The sequence below is a fragment of the Dipodomys spectabilis genome, unplaced genomic scaffold (genome assembly GCF_019054845.1).
Source record: "Dipodomys spectabilis isolate Male_0828 unplaced genomic scaffold, ASM1905484v1 ptg000140l, whole genome shotgun sequence".
Lineage (NCBI taxonomy): Eukaryota > Metazoa > Chordata > Mammalia > Rodentia > Heteromyidae > Dipodomys > Dipodomys spectabilis.
This window is the reverse complement of record NW_024870817.1, coordinates 2828407-2853203: the sequence shown is the minus strand read 5'-3', so window position 1 is coordinate 2853203 and position 24797 is coordinate 2828407. Positions and strand designations below refer to the sequence as shown.

Sequence of the window (24797 nt, the reverse complement as noted above, 5' to 3'; positions counted from 1 at the left end):
AAAAAATAGTTTTATGTTTAGATTTAGATCTTGTCCAAATATATTATGTATTATGTATATGCAAATACTCCAAAATAAAAGTACATATAAATACAATGTATATACAAATTCTCCAAAATAGAATCAAAAAAGAAACCCAGATATCACAAACACTGTTGGTCTCAAGCATTTCAATTAAGAAATATTTAACTGGAGCTACATACATGGCTCAAATGGTGGAATTCCAGCCATTAGAAAAAAAAAATAAAATGAGCTCAAGGTCCTAAATTCAGGCCCCATTTCAGCACACACACACAAAAATATTAAACTGTGTTTTTTAAAAGAGGAAGATAACATGGAAATGTTAAAGAATTATAAAGTTGGAATGTAAATGATATGAGAATTTTGTGGGGTGTATTGCTCATTGGAATTAAAATTATGAAAGGTTAAAAGAGAATGCTTCAAATTAGGATGTCTTCTTTTACAAAATATACTGAAAAATTCTTTAAAAATTTAAAAACTTTGTATTCTGGGTAAGTCTGCTTATGTATGATATCTGATTTTAAATGGAAGGAAAAGTAAACCAAGAATTTGTAACAATGTATTCATTCATTGTTCTGAGCCTTGTAGCAAAATGAAATCTTTTTGCTACAGTACTATTTGCTAAAGTTACAGCAGTGATAGTTTCCAAGTATTTAAGTAACTGCCTGTTGGATTTATTTTCTATATGCTTTGCTTTAAAATTCAGTTATATTTTAATATTTATGAGTATAATTTACATAAATTACTTGACCTATTGGCTTATCTTTACTAATTTTTCTCTCAGCAATAGATACCCATGTTAGATCTGCAATTATCTCCCTATCATGGAAAGATCAGAGGGTGGGTTGTTAAATTACAATGAGCATTGTTTTAATTGGCATCCATGAAGCTGTTAGAGCAGGGCATTTATTTACCAAGATGTGGATGAGTACTTCTTCTATGCATTTGGTTACCGAGATGGAGTTAATCAGCATACTCTTATATAAAGTAAGACATAAAATTTGTGTTAAAATCCATGGATACAACAAGCTACACATCAGCTGTAAAACTGTAGTTTCTAGATTTCTCAACATCTGTCCCTGTGGAATCTTGATAGAATCTTGAGCCAAAGAGAAAGAAGGCCCAAATGTATCTGTCACAAATTTTTTTTCAATAAAATTAGATTTTCTAAGAATTGACAAATAAAAGAACCAGACACTTGTGGCTCAAGCCTCGTTATTTAGGAGGCTGAGATCTGAGGATAGCAGTTCGAAGCAAGGCCAGACAGAGTAGTACATGAGACTCTTATCCCCAATGAACTACTCAGAAACAGCTGAAAGTGATACTGTGGCTCAAGTGGTAAAATGCTAGCTTTGAGCAAAAAGAGGCTCAGAGACAGCAACCAGGATCTTCGTTCGAGTCACAGGACCAACAAAAAAAAAGAAAAAGAAAAAGACAAATGGGATTGCTTCAAATTAAAAAATTAAAAGGCTTTTTGCAAAGTAAAGAAAATAGCCCAGAAAACTGGTGAAGCCCAAAATATGGGAGAAAAGTCTTTCCCAGCTATTCATCTGGCAAAGGTTTAATATCCAGAATATATAAAGAACTAAAAAAAAAACCCTAGACAGTAGAAAATACAGAATTCAGCCAGCATGTGGGCAATGAATTGGACAGATAGTCCTTAAAAAAATTACAAATGGCCAATAAATGCATGCAAGAATGATCAACATCTCTAGCTATCAAGGAAATGCAAATCAAAATAATGTTGTGATTGCATGTTACCCAGTCAGAATGCAGACTTGCCAACAACTAGAAAACAATCAGCAACAAATATGGGGTGGGTGAGGATCTGGAGTGTGGGAAAAGGTACCTTTACATATTTTGTTAGAAATATTAATTAGTCTAGCCACTATGGTAATCAACATGTAAGTTCCTCGAAAAGCTAAAAATAGAACTACCACCTGATCCAGCTATACCACTTGTGGGCATATAACCAAAGGAATGCATACAATATAGATGTAGGAAAATCCACATTCATTGTATTCACAATAGGCAAGTTATAGAATCAGCCTATCATCAACAAATTAATGGATAAAGGTGTTGGAGGTGTTGCTCAGTTGGTAAAATGCTAGGTAATGAGTAAAAATATCAGGTACAGAGTTTGAGTCCCAGTCTGGGACCAAGAAAAAAAAAGATAAACAAAATGTCACACACACACACACACACACACACACACACACACACACACACACACACACACACACACACACACACACACACAATGGAGTTTCATTCTATCCAAAAGAAAAAAAATCAATTATGCCATTTGCATGAGATCCTCATGTTAAACAAAACCAGCTACTCAGAAAAACAATTACGATATTTTTTTCTCATGTGACAGCTAAATTTACAAAAAGGAGACTTAAGAGTTGAAAAGGGACAATTTGAATATAGTAAGAAGACCTTTGTGATGAGAGAGGTAATTAGGAGATGATTTAGAAAGTGGTATGTAATGCAACAAGACCCTTGTTTAGACTTTACTAGAAAGAGACCAATGCTTTGAATTGTTTTGCAGATTCAGTGAATTGTAGTGCTTAGAAGCTTGAACGACAGTTTGGTTGTCTGAGTTTGAAACATAGCCCACCGCTAATTATAGTTTAGTGACCTTAAACACTTGACCTTATCTTTTGCATGACTCATAAACTTTATTTAGTAAAGTGAGAGTGAAAACACAGTACTTGGCCTGTATTGCTACTGGGAAAATTGACAATATATCCTGGATAATAGTAGTACCTGGTATAAAACAAACATACCACCAAAAACATTAGTTCTTGTTATTAGGAGTTAAAATTGTTTTGTTTTGCTCCACCCCCCTCCTCAATCTCACTATTTCTCCTCTGTCTCTTTTCTCTTGTCACTCTTTCTTTTACATGGCAACTAATACTTGGGAAATACACTTCCATAATAATTTTAATAGCTGAATGAAGAGATATGCTATCAAGTATCCACATGATTAGACCCACATTCCTGTCACATGTGTTTGTGATACAGAAGCCATTTGAAATTATACAACTCGGAGGTCCATTTTGCAGGCTCTTCCTCCTTCCTTTTATAGCCTTCAAGTTATTTACCTGTGTGCTTTAGTCAGCATTCCTCACAGCCTGGATGGATTGATCGGCTGTGTCCACACTCATAAACATGTCAGTCCTAATGTCTTTTCCAGCTATTATGTAGGAAGTCAGAGATGAGTGAGATTAACAGAGTGAAAAACACCAGCTATAATGATGTTCAATAAAGCTGTCAGTTTTTAAGTCGGGGATTAGTAGCATATCCTGGCTCTATAAATGAGTTAAAATTTAAACCACACATTAAACAATACTAGCCCCAGCAGCTCTTGGTGAATTTCCGTCTCTACCAAAAAGTTTCCAAAGAAATATAACATACCTTGGATAAACTGAAAATTAGACATGGCAGACAGTTCAATTCTCTAGTGTGTAATGTGAAAAAATGGCATGTTTTCATTCAAAACAAAATCCAGTCGAAAGAAAACACAATCATTATTTAATTAAATCACTTATATTATTGTACCAAATGATTTGAATTTCTATAAATTATACAGTGGATTCCTGTGTTATTTCAAATGGACTAATGGTAAATGTTTTAAGTGACTCTCCAAAAGAAAAACAAGAAACTTTTTTGCAGTGTTAGCCAGATTCTGTCATATTAAAACTCTCACTCCAGCTAATTTCAAGCTATCAACCTGTTGTTGCTGGACTGTAGTGAGAGAAAAATGTGCAAGTTGGTTTTTGTGAGCCACGGAGCTGGCTAGCACAGCTATGATTGTTTTTCAAGAAATGCAGACCAGACATGATGTCTAAGGCTACTGGTAGTTAGGGATTTTTCCATAAAACAACAGACAAAATAGACTCTTACTCGGAGTCTAGAAAGCTGAAGGACACAGTGAAGCAGAAAGTACTGGTCTCAATCTTTATGACAGTCATCTGTAATCAAATTAAACAGTTTCTATTTAACCTGATTTCTTATTTTGTTAAATGTAAGAATATCTGGTGTGCTTTTCCAAAGAGGGATGATTACAGATTAGAAATAAGTAATATATATGTGCATATACATATAAAGTTAGAAAAGATTTTTGAATATTTTTTGCCATAAACATAATAAAGAAGTCCATGTCTCTACCATGATTTATATAGCACGTTGCATATTCATGTATACATGATGCCTTACAAAGATGTTTTTACGTATCCTTTAAAATAAATTCAATAGGTATTTCCAGGCATTAGTGGGAAGCTGTTGCTATATGTAGTGAATTTTTATTCCTACATGTAAAGTTTTATTTGTTTTTTATATCTATAATCCAAGCATTCACCCATCAGTTTCTTTATTCTTAGTTTTAAAGATAAGTACGATTGTAGTTTTGACAGCTGACTGCCTTTGTAATTCTTCTTTATACAAGTTCAGAGGTGTGAAGTGCAGTTGTGTTTCTCTGTGATATAAAACAGAATTTCAAGGTTCAAGAAAAAATAAGTCAGGCAGAAGGAAACAAAAACTTATGAATAAGAGAGTTGGAAGGAAAACAATGCTATAAAGGTACTCCTTAGATGACTGCAAGACACACAGACACCTCTGAAGCACAGTAATATAGAAAAGAAATTTCAAGTTGTTTGCCTGGGGATATATAGTATAAACCCTCCAGTATCTCTCTTTCCCTGTTTTCAGGAAATTCCGTATTTCTTACTAATGCCTTTGTATGACTATATTTTTGAGGGACCTGGAAACTTAGAACCAGTGAGCCTGATACTTAATTTACATGCATAGCACAAAGTTTATAACTTTACATGGAAAAGAAAACCAAAATATATAACGACTGAAAGTCTGTCAAATACTAGGCCAGGAAAATATGAGTGATAGTGTAAGATATATGGGAAATCCAGTTTGAGGCCCATGTCTGAATAAAATTTCAGGTATTTACTTAGAGATTATTGAGAAGAAAGCATTTGTACAGTTTGGAAACTGAAAACCAAAATCTACTATTATTTATCCTCCCATGTTGATGAAAATAACTTTATTCTGCAGATTTAGCAGAGTTTTACTATTCCAGGGGATTTTTTTCCCCCTTAGGCTTAGATCAGTTGTACAAGGAGGAAGGATTTTATGATGATATTTCCCCAAGCTTACATTGTATTCCAATCAATTTTACTCTGCTATCACACTCCCAGGAGATTCTTTACCAAGCAAATGTGTTATTGTTTATTTTATAAACTTCAAAAACAGTACATGTGTTTTGGTAGTACTTGGGTTTGTGCTTGTTAAGCAGGTGTTTTACCACTCTACCAGCCTGTTTTGGTGGTGGTTATACCTCACAGCCTCACAGCTTTTACCTCGAGCAGGTCTTGGCTCCACATGCTCCTATCTATACCTCTTGCATAGCTGGGATAATAAGAGTGCATCACTATGCTCTCTTGTTTATTGAGAAGAGAACAGCTAGCTTTCTGACTGTGCTGGCCTACAAATATGATCCTCCTGATACCTACTGCCTCATTATCTAGGATTATAGTTACGAACCACCATGTCTGGACAAACCATCAATTCTTTGAGAGAAAATATGAACAGGCACCTTTAGTTTTCTTGCAGCCCTCACAATCCTTACTTTGCCATTCTATCAATCCGAACTTGTTAAATAATCATTCTAACCCATTTCTAACTGATATCTCCCATTGAAGAGCCTGGCTTGAGACAAATGCTTAAGAATTTAACATTGCTGTTTTCCCCCTGAGGCCTAAAGGGTGAAACAATAGAATTCTTTTACTGGAAGTCTAAAAGAAATAGATTGCCTAGCGAGGTATTTTGAAGGTGTATGACAATAAAAGGATAATAAAAAGTCCCTACACAATAGTATATGTGAAAATAACAAGTTAATATTTGAGACCATTGGTCCTTACTGCCTAATAAAGGAAGGAACTGTAAGACTAGAGCACTGATTAAGGAACAAGAATAAAAATTATCTGGAAAAAATATACGAATTAAAGTTGCTTTTTTATTTTTCACATGAATGTGAAGAATGTTGTGCTGGTGATAGTACAGTACATTGGTTGTTTAAGTTACGTGGAACCTTTTCCAAATTCTTTTACAGTTGTTTTCAAGTTCTAGTCATTATGGGTAAACTATACTACTACCTTTCATGAACTGTATTTCTTATCAGCCTGGATGTAGGACATTACCTTGGGCACTCACTATTTACTTTTTCCTAAAGACATTCTTTTCATCATAATGCCATCTTTCTTTCTCTTTTTCTTTTCTTTCTTTTTCTCCTTTCTCTTTTTTCCTTTCTTTCTTTCCTTCTTTCTTTTTTCTTTCTTTTTCTCTTTTTTCTCTCTCCCTCCATCTCTCTGTCCTAGCCTCCATTCTTCCTTCCTCCCTTCCTTCCTTCCTCCCTTCCTTCCTTCCTTCCTCCCTTTCTTTCTTCCTTCCTTCCTTCTTTCCTTCCTCCCTTCTTTCTGTCTTTCCTTCTTGATGGTGTAGGAATTTAAATTCAAGGTCTTCATTTACGATTCTGGTACTCTACCATTTGAGCCATTCTATCAGATCAGGCATTTTTTTCTGGTTAAATTGGAGGTAAGAGGCTTTTGAGTTTGTATGCTCAGGCTGTCTCTAGAAGGCAGTACTCAGATCTCAGCATCATGAGTAGTTAGGATTATAAACTTGAATCATCAGTGCAGTGCCAATTGCTATGGATATTTTAAACTTTGCTTGTTTGTGGTTTTTAATAATGTATAGATAGCCAAAGCCTATTAGTGGGGTAAATAACTTTTAACTTCAATTGCTAGTATCTGGTCCAGATTAGTGGCTGGTATGTATTAGATGTACTAAACATTCCTCTCTTTTTGAAATACTAAGATTTGAACTAAGGGTCTACGCTTGTTGACTAATGCTACTAGTTCATTTTACTCTTGCTAATTTTCAAATAAAGTTTAGCTTGTTGTCTTGGTCAGCTCAGACAACAATCCTTCTATTTATGACTACAATATAGCTAGGATGACAGGCAAATAACACTGTGCCAATCTTTTTATTGGTGAAGATGGGGAGTCACTAATTTTTTTCATCAGCTGGCCTCAATCTTCTGGTCTCAACTTTCCAAGTATCAATGATTATTGGTTGGAACCATTGCTTCCATTTCCCCCTATAATTTTTAATTCATATTTTTAGTTCAGTTGAATATCCTCAATGATAACCTATATATCTTCCATTTTCAGTTGATTGTGGATTGTGGGACTATGGTGTAATGCTAGTTTAATAAGACTCTGGTAGCAAGAAAAATGCTATCTCATTAAAACATATATACATAGATAGATAGATAATTTTCAGGAATGTTAAAATAAAAAGAAAAATCGTTACTTCTAATCAAATATGTTCACAGTTTCCTTTTACATATATATTTCTGTAAAACAACACTCATCCTTTCATGATGAATATACATTTAATTTAGTAGATAAGCCTTAGAGTTAGCTATTTTAGTATCTGAAGCAAAGAGGAAACTTATCAAGATGCTTTTAGTGAAGCATATAATTTACCAAGTAGGATTTCTTGTAATGGATGAAAGAAAGAGTTGATTACTCTATAAATACCTTTCATAATGAAACCTTGTACCATCACTTGTATGTATCACATGTATATATCTGAAAATCAAGGGAGGGAACTTGGTTAAGATTTAGTAAAGTGCTGCCTTTTCTGTGGCTTAAGAAAGATAGTAGTCTACTCACTGGATCCTTCAGTGATGTTGCTGGCAAAGGAACTGCCCCCTGTTGAACTGCATCTCTTGCCATCCTTGAATTGTTGCCTCCTCCTGGCCCACTGGTCTATTGCTTCTTCCTGGGAACCATCACTTCCTCTTCCACTTTTGAGAGTGAATTCCTGTGATAACTTTCGGAGGCTACTGATTTCCAAGTTCTGATCTAGATTGGAATACATTAAATAGAAATGCGAGACAACATTTCAAGTTAGAATGTGAAATACTCAGTCTTTGAAACAGAAACATAGATTAGAATGAATACAAATTCATTTAGTTCCTTCATGGACCACTTGCTAGTCAGAGAGAGAGAGAGAGAAATATATGCTCAGACAGACAGAGAAACTTAGAGATACAGAGAGACACAGAGTAAGACAACAGGAAAACTAACTAGCAAGATGAACAGGTAGACATTCATATTAGAAACAGAGAAATGAAGAATGCTTTAAGTAGATTCAATTTACCATGCATTCTTTGCATATCAGTAGTATGCCTTATACTATATGCATTTCTGTGGAGAGGCAAAGTCAAAGTATATATACACACACACATACTAAATTGTCTTTAAGAAAATGTGATTCCTAGATTAGTTCAGTTAAAACCCAGGAAAATACGTACATTTGAACTCTACTATCTGTGGCTTGAATTGTGTTAATCATAAACAGACAATTTTATAAGGCTTTAATTGTTCAAAATGATGAAAAGAAAATATTGCAAAAAATGCATAGACTTTAAATAACATGTAATATTTTATGTAGTTTATACTGTTGACTTCTGTTTTCACAAAGTGTTGACTCTGAAGAATTAGAAGAAAATTACAAATATATGATGACAACCAGACCCCAAAATACTTGAAAAAGTAAGATAAGATAAAATAATACTCAAATGAGAATATACATAATATATAGAATTAAGATTTTAGTGTTTGATACTATACAAAATGAAGCATAGATTTCATTACAGGTCAATGGTTCACCATTGATTTTATTTTACTCCTAGAAGCAAATGGGATTTTACAATTCGGTTTTATAAAAGTCTAACTTATTAATATCAAAAATATTCACAGAATTATATAAGTAATAAACAGAATCATCATGAAAAATAGTATTTTGTATTATTCATAATTATTAATGAACCATTTGTATAATAGGTTAAATTTTCTAGGCTAAATTGATGGGGAGAGAGAAGAATCATTACCCAATTCCTGTAATTTTCCTCACCTCTGTTGTTGACTCTTACTCTTACTTTGGAAATAAAAGATGTTAGCAAAACAATATATATCTTATTATATCTAGTGTTCACTATTGTTTTATTTTGATGGGGATGGAGATTGAACTCAGAGTCAATAATGCTAGAAAAATGCTCCACCACTTGAGCAACAATCTTAGCCTTTTTGTTTGTATATTTTATTAAATGCAAATGTTTCACCAAGTGCTATGGTTTGAATGAATGTGTCCCTCCTTTAATTTTGAAATGTACAATCCAGTGTGACAGTTAGAAAGCATGGTGACTCAGCCTCATGAATCTTGCTCTCATCAATGAGATGATGCCCTTTAACAATGTTGGAAGGGACTAGCAAGCCCCTTCTATCTTTCTGCCTTATACCATGGTAGGACATCAATAAGGTGAAATCCTGGCAGCAGGAAGACACTAGACAACAAATGTTGGCACCTTGATCCTAATTTTATCCTATTGTAGAGTTGTAAGAAATGCATTTGTACTTTTTCAAGATTACCCTGTCACTTATATATAACAGCATGACTGGACTGATCAAGAATGGTGTCAAAGTGGAAAGCTATCATCCTGAAAGCCAGCGTAGGGTGAGAGGATGCAGGAACAGAAGATCTGAGAGGTTTCCCACTGGATGAAAGCACAGGCATTGCATCTGGGCCTGGGACACTGGGTTTGTGTATGCATGAAGAAACGTTACAATGAGTAATGTCAAAGTTCCTGAAAATTAACACTAGGGTAGGGTCATGGGGAAGGGAGTCAGATGAATAAAGAGAAGGGAAGAAGGGAAGGGCAGTTGGGAGGGATGGCCAAGAATGTATTCATATACTGCTTTACAAAACGGCAATCCCTTCATACAACTATATAAAGATAATAAAACTGGAATTGTGTTCAAGTTCTAGATTCATAAAAAGTCCGTGTGTTTGAAGTTATCTCAAGAGCTGCCATTTTCTGAAAGATATCATTTTCTATTATTTCTTTTCTTTTTTTTTATTCTTAGTGTTTGGATACAGAGCTTGAGACCTGAAACATTTTTCAGATTTATAATCTTCTCTACCTCTCTGCCTAGGCATGAGCTTTTGGAATTTGTCATTCTTTTTCCCCCTTGAAGTACTGGGTAATAAATTATCTACCTCATATAAATTTTGTGTCATATAATATAAAACTATTTAAATGTGAATATGTTTATGCCCCATAAAATATCACTTATTTCTTTTCATTATCTGTTGTTTTCTCAGGGTGGTCTAGGTTTGGTTTCCTCATTAATTTTTTTTTGTGTGTGAGTGGTACAGAATTTCTGGTTGATTGGCATAGATCTTGTACACATATGTTAGTTCGTTTGTAGCTGAAGTCGAATAAAAACCTCTTCAATTAAGAGTATATCATTACCTGGAATATAAAGAACTCAATATTTAATTCTTAAGGATTCAGACTTTTCTTTATTCCACACTGGCTTTGTCACCTCCTGCCCCATTTCTCAACCTATCCTCTTTATTTTTTTAAATTTGTTCATATGGCACACATTTTTTTTTACTCTGAAGTATGATTTCCAAATTTTATAATCAAGAGATCCATAGATATGTATTTTTTTTTCTGGCTATCTTGGAAACTCAGAAAGCCTTCCAATACTGAACTACATTCTCATTTTCTCAGGATGATATCTAGGTGACCAACATACCACCCTCCCTTCCATGCTGCCTGTTTTGCTCACTTACATGTCTGTTTGTCTCCTTTAAACAGTCCAGGTTGTGCCATCTGCTATAGTTAATTCCCAAATGGACACTCATATTAGAAGTTACTACATCAATGTCACAGTCTGTATACATTCCACAGCTTTTTATTTGTTTGCTTGTTTGTTCCATCATACTAGGATGGAACCTAAGGTCTTGTATAAAGGATCTATCACTGAGCCACACTCCCAGTCCTACCTGAGGTACATGGATGAAATGAAATACAGACTAATTTCTGCCTGTATGGTTTCTTGTAGAATAGCCTAAAGGTGTTCAAGTTCCTCAAGCATTTGTACCCTGAAAAATTCATGAAGTCCTTCACTGGAGTGTCAACAGTATGCAAAAAATAGTGTTAAACAAAGTATAAAAATACAACCTTAGGATAAGCAAGCTATGCAAATATTTGTTGTTTATGCAGCTGAATCATTTTCTGAATATATTTTAATTGCTGAACTCTTTTATTGTTGAGTTTTGTATATGTTGGCATGAAAGAGAACTGTGATGTGACTTCACTGCATTCATTCAATAAGTATTTAATGCGTACCTCTAGTATAGGACAGGCATTGTCTAATGCTGTGGATATAATAATAATTGAAGCAGAAAATATACAGACCCTCATGATGCTTACATTTGAATGAAAAAAAAGACAGAATGCAAACATACTAAGCAATAGAATATATAGCATTTTAGAAGAGGAAAGTGCTCTATTCAAAAGCAAAACATAAAAAAGGGATAAAGTTCGCCTGGGCCAGGACAATGGCAGCCCAAAGTGCAGTTTTAAATTTGGTGGTCTGAGAAGGACTCACTGAAAACTGTGGTATGCCACTATAAATCCTAAAGCAGACATGGAGAAAAGACTGAACCTCTCTGCACATAAGAGGAAAGACTTGTTAAGGTCGTGAATAAACTCATGCAGAGCACTTGAAGTGGGATTTTTTTTTTCTGGAAGTTTCTACGGGTCCAAGTAGGGCAAGGTGACTAGAAGAGATTAGGGGGAAGAAGAAGAAAGAATCAAGGGGAAAGACCTGTAGGGAAATATTTTTGATACAGCTGAGCGCTGGTTGCTCATGCCTGTAATCCTAGCAACTCAGGAAACAGATCTTGGGATCACGGCTCAAAGCTTGCCCAGGCAGGGAAAGTCTGTGAGACTCTTAACTGCAATAAACCACTAGAAAACTGTAAGTGGCACTGTGGCTCAAGCAGTAGATCACTAGCCTTGAGCTGAAGAGCTAAGGGATAGCACCCAGGGCCAGAGTTCAAGCCCCACAACCGATTTTAAAAAATGATGAAGCATAATACAAGGAACCAGTTGCTAGACCTGTTTATCAAATGAGATAATTTCAGCTTACTGAGCTGTGACCTCAGGTTTGGTTGGACTCTGATTTGCATTATTAATTGGTGTAGAGAGAAATGAGTCTTCCTGAGAGAGAAAGGATAGGAAGGCACATATCCCTGAAAGAATGAGAACAAATCTGAGAGAGGTATTCATCAGGGTGAGTAAATATCTGCTATAAAAGATACTATTGCTCTTATTATAGGCTCTCTTACTTTTCTAAATAACTGCAGTTAGGCAAATGTTGAGAATGATGTTGCTGCTCCTTGTATCAAAGGTATGTAGGGAGTGGAAAGCATTTGGTATGATGGCTGGTCTTTAGAGTGCTTATATGGAGGTGATTGGTTATTTTTGAACTATTTAGCTGACATTTTTATAAAAGAAACTTTTAACTTTTATGCCAACATTTATGTAACAGATTATTTTTAATTTTTTTCCACTCTTACATTTTTAAAGAAATGTCTTGTACAATCTTTGCTCTAACTTACATTTTTTTTCATTAAAATTTTAGAGAGAGAACAAGAACAAAGAAGATAGCATCTGCAATAAGTTTCATCATTTTGAAACATTCTGAGAATGTTATTGTAAACTTAGAAGGCAGTTTTTACTCATTCAAGAGATATTTTCATTTACAATAGGGAATAATGCTAACATTAGATATTATTTGGACTCTTTGAGAAAACCAAGGGCTTTTTTACAAAGTGACCAGAACAATATTATGCTGCCCCAAGATTGAAAGCAGGTAGACAGTATTATATATTTAGGAAAGAACTTCCTGCATAGACATCCATAGTGTCTGGAGAGCTTCTGGGTTCTATCACTATTTGAATGGGGCCAACCAATGCACAAGTGAGGTCAGAGGGCTGTTAGAGGTCAAAGCTCCATGGATGGCTCAGTCAGGATTAGCTATGGTTATTTCTGTTTTTTGTCCTTTGCTTTAATTGTTATTCCACATGGCTTCCTGTGATACACATAGCTATGATTCTGCAACATCACAGCAAAGCTTAAAAACACATTTTATTAAAAACATGCTTATCCTGTAAGAAGGAAAGAAATGGTGGGTTACTTAAGGGTGGCAAAAGGCTAAATTTCCTACAAAATTGATTTGGCAATACATCAACCTTGTAAAGAGAAATTGATTTTTTAAAACTTATATTAAACTGCAGCCTTGGTGATTTTGCTATGCACTATTTATGGGTAGAGTGGGTGATAATGTAAAGAAGCAGGCTGATATATGCTTGTTCATATTCATCTAATTCTCTAATACTCAATATATCTGGCAATAAAGAAAAAAAAAACCCAAGCAATATAAAAAGCTTCATGTTAAGACTTTCCAAAGCTCAAACATGTAAAAATAATGAAAGTCAAAGATTCTATATAGCTCACAATACCTTTCAAAGCCTTCTGCTTTGGGGTTGAAAGCAATATGTCAATGTGGTGATAGAAAATTTCATCTGAGTCATTTTTGTTTTCTTCAGAATTCGGTCTTATTGATGCAGTCCTTTGGAATTCTGCAGGCTCTGGTTGCGAATTGGTTAATGTAAGGCTTTTATCATTTTGGTTCTCACACTGACCTGCACCACTGGTTAGTGTTTTCTCAATTAGAAAGAGCTTTTCTCTAACACATACTGCACAGCTGGACTCAGTAGTGCCTTCTATATGGTTTACCCTGGTTGGTTCTTCAAATTCTTTATTCTTTACCACTGGTAATATTTGCCATGGGTTTTCAACCTTTTCCAGAGAATGAAGTGACTCAGTAGGGTTTCTCATTCCCACAGGGCAATTAAAGTCATTTATGCCTTCTTTATCATTTTGCGTAATTAATCTCTGCTCGAATTCATCAGTTTCACAGGCCATGACTGGTACTTCTATTGTTCTGGGGGTTTCTATCTCTAGATGATTTATCTGGATCTCTGTTTGATTCCATTCCACAGTGCCAGGGCTAATGTGATGCAGTGGGCTCCCATGGCTGCTAGAGGAGGCAGGCCTGAGCATTGGGCTTTGGGTTCTTTTCCTTTCCAATGGCTGCTGTGTGCTTCCGTAAGAGTCACCATGTATAAGGGTTTTGCTAGTAATGTCTTTGCCTGCTATATCACCATGGCTTTTCTCACAGCCAACCATAAATTCAGGACACTGGGTAAAGGAAAATGTTTTACCAGAGGTCTCTATAGGTTCTAAATGTCTAGTGATCCAGTGAGATGGGCTGACTGAGGTAAAACATTGTATATCATTTTGACTGAAAGGGATAGATAGAGAATTTGTATTCTCACTGTCTTCAGTAGGTGGCGTTTTATTGTCTTTACAATAGATGCTGTCTGCTTTTTCTCCTATGAGCTGCTTGCTCAGAAAAGACAGAGAGCAGAAATCAGAATATGAGTCATCTTGCATGGGAGCAGTATTGCTGGTAACACAATTTTGGAAATAGTCTGTTCTTTCTGTGGCTGGTTGTACATTCAAGTCAGATGTGATGATTTCTTGGACATCAGAGCTGCTGCGTCTCTCTGTAGGCACATCCTTAGTGTCCTCAAAAGGCATTTTATTTAAATCTGTATTACTTAAACTTGTAGTCTTCAGGATGTCACAGGAAGTAGCAGGAATATTTTCCAGAACAGTGCCAGCTACAGGGGAATGTTTCCTTTTTGGAGTGTCCTGATTACTTTTATAGACCTTCTGCTGAGATATGGCAGATTTTCCCTGCATATGGTCTGAGACAGAAGAATGTGTATTGGGCTTATTTCTCTCTCTCTTGAGACGTGAGGTCGGAGCAACAACATCAGTGTCAGAATTCTCCTCTGGGAGAGCAAACACAATGGGAAGAGAGGAATGAGAACAACCTAAATACTGGTGCTTGCTTTTGAGCTGCTGGTTTTCAAGGTGGTTAGTACAAATTGGTGGAGAGGACCTGGAAGTTTCTCTAGTGTTGTGACTGGAGGATGTGTACATGGACTTCATTATTTTCCTCCTTCTTTTGGGAAGAATTATATTAATCAATATATTCTGTTTCTTACTCATATATTTGACCTTTATTTCTTTTTCTACAATGCTTACTTTCAGAGAAGGGCTCTCAGTTCTGGCAATTTTTTGTTCATTTTCAAATGGCACCTCAGGTTTTAAAACTTCTTCTGAGATATTCTTGTATTTCGGAAAGCAGCGCTTACACGTGTAGCATCTCCTAATGCGCCTGATGGAGTAATGCTGCTGACATGTTGGACATCTCTTTTTTGTTGGGAATTGTGCAGCTGTTTTACAGAAAATGCTTTTATTGATTTCTACTTGCACATTGAAAGCCCTACAGTTGACTTCTGTAATAAATTTTCCTTTTGCAGGTTTAAAAGCTTCTACTGTGCTTGGGCAATCCCGTAGAATAATTTTTCCTGATAACGATTTTTCAGAGTCATTAAACATGACCATTGGTAAGATGTTCTCTAGCTGATGGGAGACAGCCAACGAAGGAACATCATTTTCCTTCCTGCTGTGTATTTTGCTGTCAGATGAAGATTGTTTCTTATCTTTAGGGAGAAGAGAGGAATTCTGTTTTCCATCCATAGAAGCAGATGTAGGTTCATTGCCACTTCCCTTAGATTTCCCTAACGTCCTAGCCGGATGAAACACAGTCTCTGAAGTGCTTCCTTTTACTTCCTTGTCAAGATCTTTGTGGGTTTTTTGACCTGCTTGACCAGATGGCTGAGAAGTACCTAAAGAGGAAGGAAAAAGAAAAAAAAAAGTTTCTACCATCCAATTAAATAGCAGATACTCCAAACCCCATAATGGAATGCAATGAATATCTTTTGTAAGAATTGGGGGGGAGAGGTTAACAGTTTTAATTAATTTCTAGTATGACAAGTTAATTTCCACACGTTTTATTTTTCATTTTAAACTAATTCTCTAAGAGCACAGAAGATCATCTACTAGCTTAGAAAATAAAAATTAATTTAATTATATAAAATGATTAAAATGAGCAAAATGAGAGTTTAAAAAATATGCAAGTTAGTTTAAATGCACATTCTTGATAAAAAGCACTTTGTCAGGACTGGTTGTGTAGCAGACTGTAGCATGATAGTACAGCATTCTACAGGCTACCTCAACTCCATGTAACTTTGAGATTGTACCAGAAAGAGGATGACAGAGAATGAAAGATAAAGCTCTACTTTTCTAGATTAATCTGCATCTGAAGGTTACTGATTGAAGGAAATGGAAATTGTGAACAATTACGATGTCATACAAATCAATAAAGTAAAATGTTGTCATCAATTTATTTTAAATTTAATGAATTTAAATATGGTATATGTATATATAATATAAGAAGCAACGCTGTAAATACTTGTATAGAGAGTAAATATATTTGGTTTAACAGGAGAAGGAAAATACTAAGCATACTCATGTACTTAGAGAACCAAACCATTTCAATTTGCTTCCCTTTTAGCCTGAAGGAAGGGCTTTTCTCTGGCAGGCTGTTCCAGTGAGTCTTGTTATAATCTGAGAGTTGTAATGTGTAAATCAAGGAGGAAAGACATAGAAACCTACCTCTCTAAAGCTCCTTTGCAACAGAGGACTACCATGATAATAGTTTATGGAATAATAAGTTTCCTTCCATGACTGGAGCTTATCATGTGTTCTTAAAATAACACTTTCATGCCAAGAGCTGTTAAGTCATAGCCTCTTCCTAAGTCATAGCCTCTCTGATTACATTGTATAGCACTTTGCAACTGACTATACTTTAAGATCTACAAAACCATGGAACTTCATTTAATATAATTTTTCCAACTTCATTTAATATAATTTTGTATTTATATAATATAGTCTTTCCATTTCCTTACGAATGATGCAATATCATTCTTTCTGATGGAAGCATAGAATTTGATTGTGAACATATACCACATTTTTTTGATCCATTTATCCACTGAGGGGCATTAGGGTTGATTCTGTATCTTGGCTATACTAAACAATACTGCATGAATTTGGTAGTGCTGGTAGCTTTAGTGTGGCTTTTTTTTGTGGTCATTTGGATAAATGCCCAGGAGTGGAATTACTGGGTCATAGGGAAGCTCCATACTGCTTTCCAGAGTGGCTGAACAAGTTTACACTCCTACCAATAATGTAGTAGCATTCCCTTTTGGCCACAATCCCACCAGCATCTGTTATTATTATAATAGCCATTTCTGTGCTCCCCCTTATCCTCCCCAAAACAGATAAACTTACATATAAGACAAAAGGTACACAAATTACAAACAGTGACAAAGGAGAGGGAGAAAAAAGCAAAGTAACAAAAAAACCTCTTGTTTCCATTTCTTGGAGTTCATTTGGATAAACATTATTTTATATGATCATATGCACATGGCTATTATAATGGCTATTATAACTGAGGTGAGATAGAATGTCAATGTTGTTTTGAGTTGCATTTCTTTTATGGCCATGGATGTTGAACATTTCTTCATGTATTAATTGAAGTAAAAGAGACCCCAAGAAGCTTGCATGGTTTTTCTCATTTGTAGTAATTAGAATGTGACTATAAATTTGTGTATCTTTTGTCTTGTATGTAAGTTTATCTGTTTTGGGGAGTATTAGCAGGAGCACAGAAATGGTGTGAGAAAGGTGAACAAATGCAGAAGTGATAAGCATTAGACACTATGTTGAAAATGAGCTATACAATTTGCGGGAGCAAGGAATCAGGAGGGAAAAAATGGATAGAACACAAGGAAAGAGAGGTGACACTGTTCAAAAAGAAATGTACTCATTACCTGACTTATATAACTGTAACCCCTCTGTACATCACCTTTACAATAAAAATAAAAACAATAAAATAAAAAGAACATGGAACTGAGAAAGGTGGATAATACTGCACTAAAAACAGATCCTTAGAATAGTGATACTATGTCTAAATATGTAAATATTTACATTTATTCATAATACCAATAATGCAGAATGTGTATTTGTAACACCAAGTCAAAGTTCAAGATGCTTCTATACCATTTACATGTATTTATCTTCTTTTTTCACAGGATAAAGGACAAGGTAGGTAGCATGTTAGTTCACTCTATGCTTACTTCTGAAGGCATTTAAATGGACTTACATGCTGTGGCATTCAGCATTTTCCATTTTCTATATGCTTTTCTTCTCTTCCTCCTCATTTTGGGGAGTGATGGGTGTTCAATTCTGACTGACCTTGGAAAGCATAAAAATTGAAACCATATTACGCAGAAATTTAGGTTTGACCAAACTACTAATGAACTCATCTACTATCTCATCAGCATAGTTCTTTTCTCTGATTTCCTCTATGTATTTTTTCAAATATTTTACCAGCATAATTATACTTTCCTTTCCTGTTCATTTACCTCTCAATTAGTTAATGCATTCTTATGTGCATGTACAAATTTCAACATGTAGATATACACATACACAGGTTTGTAAATAATATATGTGACATTTAGGATAGAAGTTTTCCTAGAATTATACAGTTATTGCAATAAGGGAAACCATGGGACCTATGGTTCTTTGGGCCTGGCTTACCTCACTTAATATAATCTTTTCCAAGTCTTTCCAAGTCTAGAACAAGCAGAAAAAGTCAAAAGCTATGTACATGTGATCATATAAAATGATGTTAAGCATAGCCGGGCGCTGGTGGCTCACGCCTGTAATCCTAGCTACTCAGGAGGCTGAGATCTGAGGATCACTGTTCAAAGCCAGCCCGGGCAAGGAAACTCGGTGAAACTCTTATCTCGAATAAACCACCAGAAAACCGGAAGTGGCGCTGTAGCTCAAGTGGTACAATGCTTGCCTTCAGCTAAAGAGCTGAGGGACAGTGCCCAGGCCCAGAGTTCAAGCCCCGCGACCAACACTACCACCACCACCACCACCACCAACGACAACAACAAAAAGATGATGTTAAGTGAAATGAACCCCAAGATAGGGACACAAGTGTTTTTTTCTTTCTTGTTATTGTTTTTGAAAGTATTTAAAATGTTTATCTTGTAAGTTCTTTCCCTACAGTATAACCCCTGTTTTCACTGTATTTGATGTCGGTGCCCTGCATCTTGTATATACATTTTTCTGATTTGGGGAGGGGAAGGGAAATAACAAAATGCTGAAATAAGGATACAGGTTGACTCAGTGTAACAATGAGATGTACAAGACACTATGTTGAAAACAAACCTTACATCTTGGGGGGCGTGGGGAGGGCGGAGTTGGGGAGGTGGGGAGGGTAGGGATAGTAGGGAAAAAACAAAGAAGGAGGTAAGAAAGCTTGATAGGAAATATACTCATTACCTTACTCATGTAACTGTAACCCCTCTGTACAGTATTTTTACAATAAAAACAAATTGGGATACAGGTGGACCCATTGCAACAAAGAGATGTACAAGTCGTTATGTCGAAAAACGAACTTTACAACTTTGGTGGGGGGCAGGGAGGATAATTGGGTAGGGGGGCGGGGGGAGGATGGGAAGGGATGGGAAGGGGAAACAAAGGAGGAGGCTACAATGCTTGATAAGAAACGTACTCATTATCTTGCCCATGTAATTGTAAGCCCTCTGTACAGTATTTTCACAATAATAAAAAAAAAGAAGTTGTAAAATCATGTAACTTAACTTGATTTTGTGTCTTTTTTTGGTTGATCATGGGGCTTGAATCTTGGGATTGGGCACTGTCCCTAAGCTCTTCAGCTCAAGGCAAGCACTCTACTACTTGAGCCACAGTGCTACTTCTGGTTTTCTGGTAGTTAATTGGAGTTAAGAATCTCACAGACTTTCCTGCCCAGGCTGGCTTTGAACCGTGATCCTCCCAACTCAGCCTCCTGAGTTGCTAGGGATTAGAGGTGTGAGCCACAGGTGCCCAGCTTGGTCATTTTTAAAAATTATTTTTATAGAAATGTGTAATTTTTTGTGAAGTTGACCTAAATTTAATATAATCAGATTTGTAGTCATATTAAATTAAATGGGAATAGGAAGGTGAAGAGAGCAATAATAATTAAAATGGGGTATGAATGTCAAAAGGCATGGTCTGTGGGGAGTTGATTAGCAGGAGTGAGCAGGGGAAAAGCAAAGATACAGAGTTAATGGAAAACAGAGGGGGCACCAGTTGTGCATGCCTGTAACCCTAGCTACTCAAGTGGTTGAAATCTGTGGATCGTGGTTAAACACCAGCCTGGGTAGAAAAGTTCTAGTGAGACTCTTATCTCCAATTAATGCCTCAAACACACACACACACACACTCACACACAAATCCTAAACACACACACACACACACACACACACACACACACACACACACAAATGCAAGTGGAGCAAAAGAGCTCAGAAACAGTGCCCAGGCCCCAAGTTCAAGCCCCATCACCAACAAAAATAAAATAAAATAAACAAAACCCCAAAGAATATCACATATTAAACACTTATGCATAATTATATACATGCATAATGAATCTTTATATATATTAATGTATAATGAATCTTACCACTGTTTGAAAATTGTGGGAAAGGAGAGGGAGGGAGAATGGAAATATCAAGAAGTAAAAGTGTTCAAAGTACACTGTTTGCCTGTAAGGAATTATACAATAAATCCTTTCTATTATTAACATATGATAATTTCTTCCCTTTAATGCAATAATAATTTTTGTCTTCTGATCTATCAATCCATCTATGGTCACGTGTCTCTGTTCACTGTGGTAGTAATTCAGCTTAAAGGCTTTATCTATATTTTCTACATCTACTTTCTTATCAACTTTCTGTCATCAACTTTCAGGAACCACTCTATGAATGCTGTCCAGTCCACTGAGTGGTCTTTTAGTCAAGGGCCCATTAATTCCAGATTTCTAAAGCCAATAATTTATTTTTAACTTTTTTGAGTTTTACAAAATATAACCACTCAATTCAAGCTGCATCCATTTCTTCCTTTTAATTCCGTGGAGCTACACTCTCCTGGTCCTTGTTCTGCTCTGTTAGCCTTTTTGTGTTGTTGTTGCTGTTGGTGTTTTGTGCCAGTTCTGAGGCTTGAACTCTGGGCCTGAGCACTGTCCCTGGGTTCTTGTGTTCAAGGTTAGCTCTACCACTTAAGCTTCAGTTCTACTTCTGGAAAGAAGAGTCTCACAGACTTTCCTGCCTGGTCTAGCTTCCAAATACAATCCAGATCTCAGCCTCCTGTGTAGTTGGGATTTACAGGCGTGGGCCACAGGCATGGAGCAGAAGTAGTATTATTTTTAAAAGAATATATAAACCATCTCCATTTGTTTTTAGAGTTTATGTTTACTCTACTTAAAGGGAAGGAGATCTCCTTATCTCTCTTTACCCTAAAAAGCTAACCTACATTCGTCAGGGTTGTATATATCTTCTCTTAGGTCTGAGTCCTCAAGGCTAGTACTCGATCACGTGAGCCACAGCCCCACTGGTAGCTAATTGGAGGTAAGAGTCTCACAGACTTTCCTGCTCAGGCTGGCTTCCACTCAGACTCCTCAGATGTTAGCCTCCTAAGTAGCTAGGATTACAGGTATGAACCAGTAGCACCAGGCACCGTCAGCCATTCTTAATGCATTTTTCTCTTGGCAAGTCTCTAAACTTTGCTATCTGCAGGGTTTTTCAATTCTTCATCAACTCTCTTCCTAGGAAATCTTGTGTTCATGGCTATAAAATAACTTGCAAAAATGACTCTAAAATTCACTATTTTACTATTGATACTCATAACTGTATAAACTCCAAATTCTAGGAACTACCCAGCAGGATGTATATGTATATACATATACATGTGTGTGTCTGCTTGGATATCTAATTGGAATCTCAAATTTACATGCCTGCAGTTGAGTTTATAACCTTTACTTTCTCTAGTTCTTTTCTCCCCTGCATCCTACTAGTTTCAGTCAGGAAAAATTCAACCAATTCAAATCAGACACCTAGAAACCATCCCAGGTATTATCCGTATCTCTTTCCTTTAACTTTCCTCATCCAACCCATCAGCAAATTTGCCCTGATGTGTTTCTGAAAATTTATCATAAACATGTAAATTTATTTTCTCTCAATTGTCAAGCCCCTCTTCTTTCCATCCCCCCCACACATTTGAACACAGTTTTAAATGTGGACTACTGAAATACTTTACCTGTTTTTTCTATATTAATGTTAGTTGAGAATTTATGTAGTAGTTGGAGTAATTTTTAAAAGTCTTGTCACCTTTCTTCTTTAAAGCTCTTCAGAAAGCTTCTCATTTACTTGGAAAAAATTCTAAACACCTTACTTTATTATAAATATGCTTAAGATTTAATTTTAATGACAAATGAAATATATCAGACTTTTGGATATACATTAAGGGATCCATTCCACAACAGATTTCTTGGATTTATATTTTTAATAAATGTTTATTTGTTCTTTGTAAAATAGGCAATAAAGCTCAGGGAAGTTACCATGATTGCTATTATAAATCACCAAAATACTATCACATCTGATGCTTTTATATTGGATTTTTCCAAGTGGGCTTTGACTCATTACTATAATTCAGAGAAGAGTGAGGAAAATGTAAATAGGAAGCACTAACAATATCTTTCTACTGCAGAATTACATAGTGGTACCATTTTTTTTCTGAGAAAACTATTGGGGAGTAAAGAGGTTTTATAAAAGGAATTGTTAAAAAATTTTACTGGTGCCATGTTTTTGACAAATTGCTTAAAAATCCTCTATTGTGTTGCTGAGCTGAAACACCTTCCTGGAAATACTGAAAGATAAGGTTCTATTACAACAAAGGAGAAAGATGCACAAAAGGTAGATAATTATTATTATTAAAATTCTAATACATAAATACAGATGGTTAAATGCTTAACTTTCCAGGTAGCACCTCACCCAGTGTTCTTCGGAATCCAGATGGCTTCAGTTTTCTTTAGAATTGGAAAGAAATCAGTGTTTTTCTTATTTTATTTTCTTGATTGCCACACAAGGTTTATGTCCTCTGCACTAAATTTTAAAAGAAACTTCAAATAGGTAAAACAAATAGCAAAAAATTTAAGCTTAAAATATTTTTAATGCTTTTTTATTGTAAAAATATTGTACAGAGGGGTTACAGTTACGTGAGAAAGGCATTGAGTACATTGTTTCTAATGTTCTAATTTTTTCATTCCAAAATTTTCACTTATTTTTGAAAGTATGCTTAGACTGTAGAAATTTTTCTTCTACTTGCTTTCCTAATTTGACTAGCATGAAATTTAAACTATGTTCTTCTGTTCTTAAAACTATTACTTACGCACATAAGAAGAGTTATAATGGAAAATAAGTTTTCAATATTACCCATATATCACTTCAGACTTGCATTCGAGTTGTATAGGGTTGTAAGAATGAAATGTTTCAAATTTAGGGGCTATGACATAATTCTTAGTAGTTTTCTAGTATCTTGAAACTATGCAACCTTATATTTCAGTGCCTATTTAATGTTTTCCTTTATTCTACTTCTTACCCTTAGTTGAAAAACACTGAAGTGAATTTATTTACATCTATGTTTATATACAGTTATGTGATAAAATGTTCATAATCACTAGGTCATTCTTTGACCTACTGTTATATCTGATACAACAGACATACTGTTGTATGTCTTATGTCTATCTGCAAAAGGGACCTTTGCTGGTCATTGGAACATAAATCTGATAATATTTTAAGTCTAGAGAGTACTTCAATACCATAATAATTATTGAGATGTCATCATCTTATTTGACCTATAATTTATTTAATATAACTTAGTTGGATGAGGTTAATTCTGGAGATAAGAAGCCTATCCTATGTAAATTAAGTCAGAATATCTGATTAGGAAAGAAGAAAATGCTGGCTGGTTAAAAAAAGATGTGAGGTAGGGAATCTTATTATCTAAATGTTTTAAAGAACACATTAATATATGTAAAAAATAAGGATTTTATTTAGTGGCATTTGATATATTAGGTAATACTAGGAAGAAAAGAATCAAGCAAAAATGAAAATCTCAGCCGGGCGCTGGTGGCTCACGCCTGGAATCCTAACTACTCAGCCTTGAGCTGAAGAGCTGAGGGACAGTGCCCAGGCTCAGAGTTCAAGCCCCACGACCGACAAGAAAAAAAAAAAAAAATTAAAATCTCTATGGTTCCAAAGCATCTTCTTTTGTTTGAATGAAGATGTGTGTGTGTGTGTGTGTGTGTGAGAGAGAGAGAGAGAGAGAGAGAGAGAGAGAGAGAGAGAGAGAGAGAGGACAGACAGACAGACAGACAGAGAAAAAGACAGAGACAGAGACAGCTCCTTATCCTTCACTTCTCATCAGAGGAAAATAAGAAATATAGCAAATTATTCAAAGAGGCAAGGTACTGAAATGTTGGTTTTGTCTCCAACATTTCAGTTTCTGAAAGTAAAGAATTTTCTTACTTATTTGAAAATCACTCTAATAAATATATAGAGTCTCCCTCCACATTTAAAAGAGTTGCAGGAGCACTCTTTTTCCTCTTTTTTTTTTTTTTTTTAAGATGGACTGATTCTGGGAAACAGAAGTTTCATTACAATATAGAAAGCACAACGTACTTTTAACAGAGGAAGCCTGAACATTTGTCATGCTAAACTATGCACTAGATTCTAAGTGGATTGATGTAAAATGTGAATGTAACACAAATTTCAAGGATTTTACAGTTCTGGAATTCTCATATTTGAGTGTATCTCCAAAAGTTAGCCATATGTTAAAAATGAAGATACAGAGCCTCATCCTAGATATTCAGGATCCAGGT

At 35.5% G+C, this 24797-nt stretch overlaps 1 protein-coding gene across 1 annotated transcript in view; it reads right to left on the bottom strand.

The window, feature by feature from the left end:
• Positions 1-22946, bottom strand: part of LOC122117349 — a 107710-nt gene extending 84764 nt beyond the window's left edge. Inside the window, exons 1-4 of the mRNA XM_042691092.1 lie at positions 22909-22946; positions 18168-18259; positions 13489-15792; positions 7779-7970 (exon numbers count right to left, since the gene is read on the bottom strand). Coding sequence (XP_042547026.1) covers positions 7779-7970; positions 13489-15792; positions 18168-18225 — 2554 coding nt within the window. The 5' untranslated portion in view covers positions 18226-18259; positions 22909-22946. The remainder of the gene's footprint in view (positions 1-7778; positions 7971-13488; positions 15793-18167; positions 18260-22908) is intronic.
• Positions 22947-24797: the final 1851 nt, after the last annotated feature.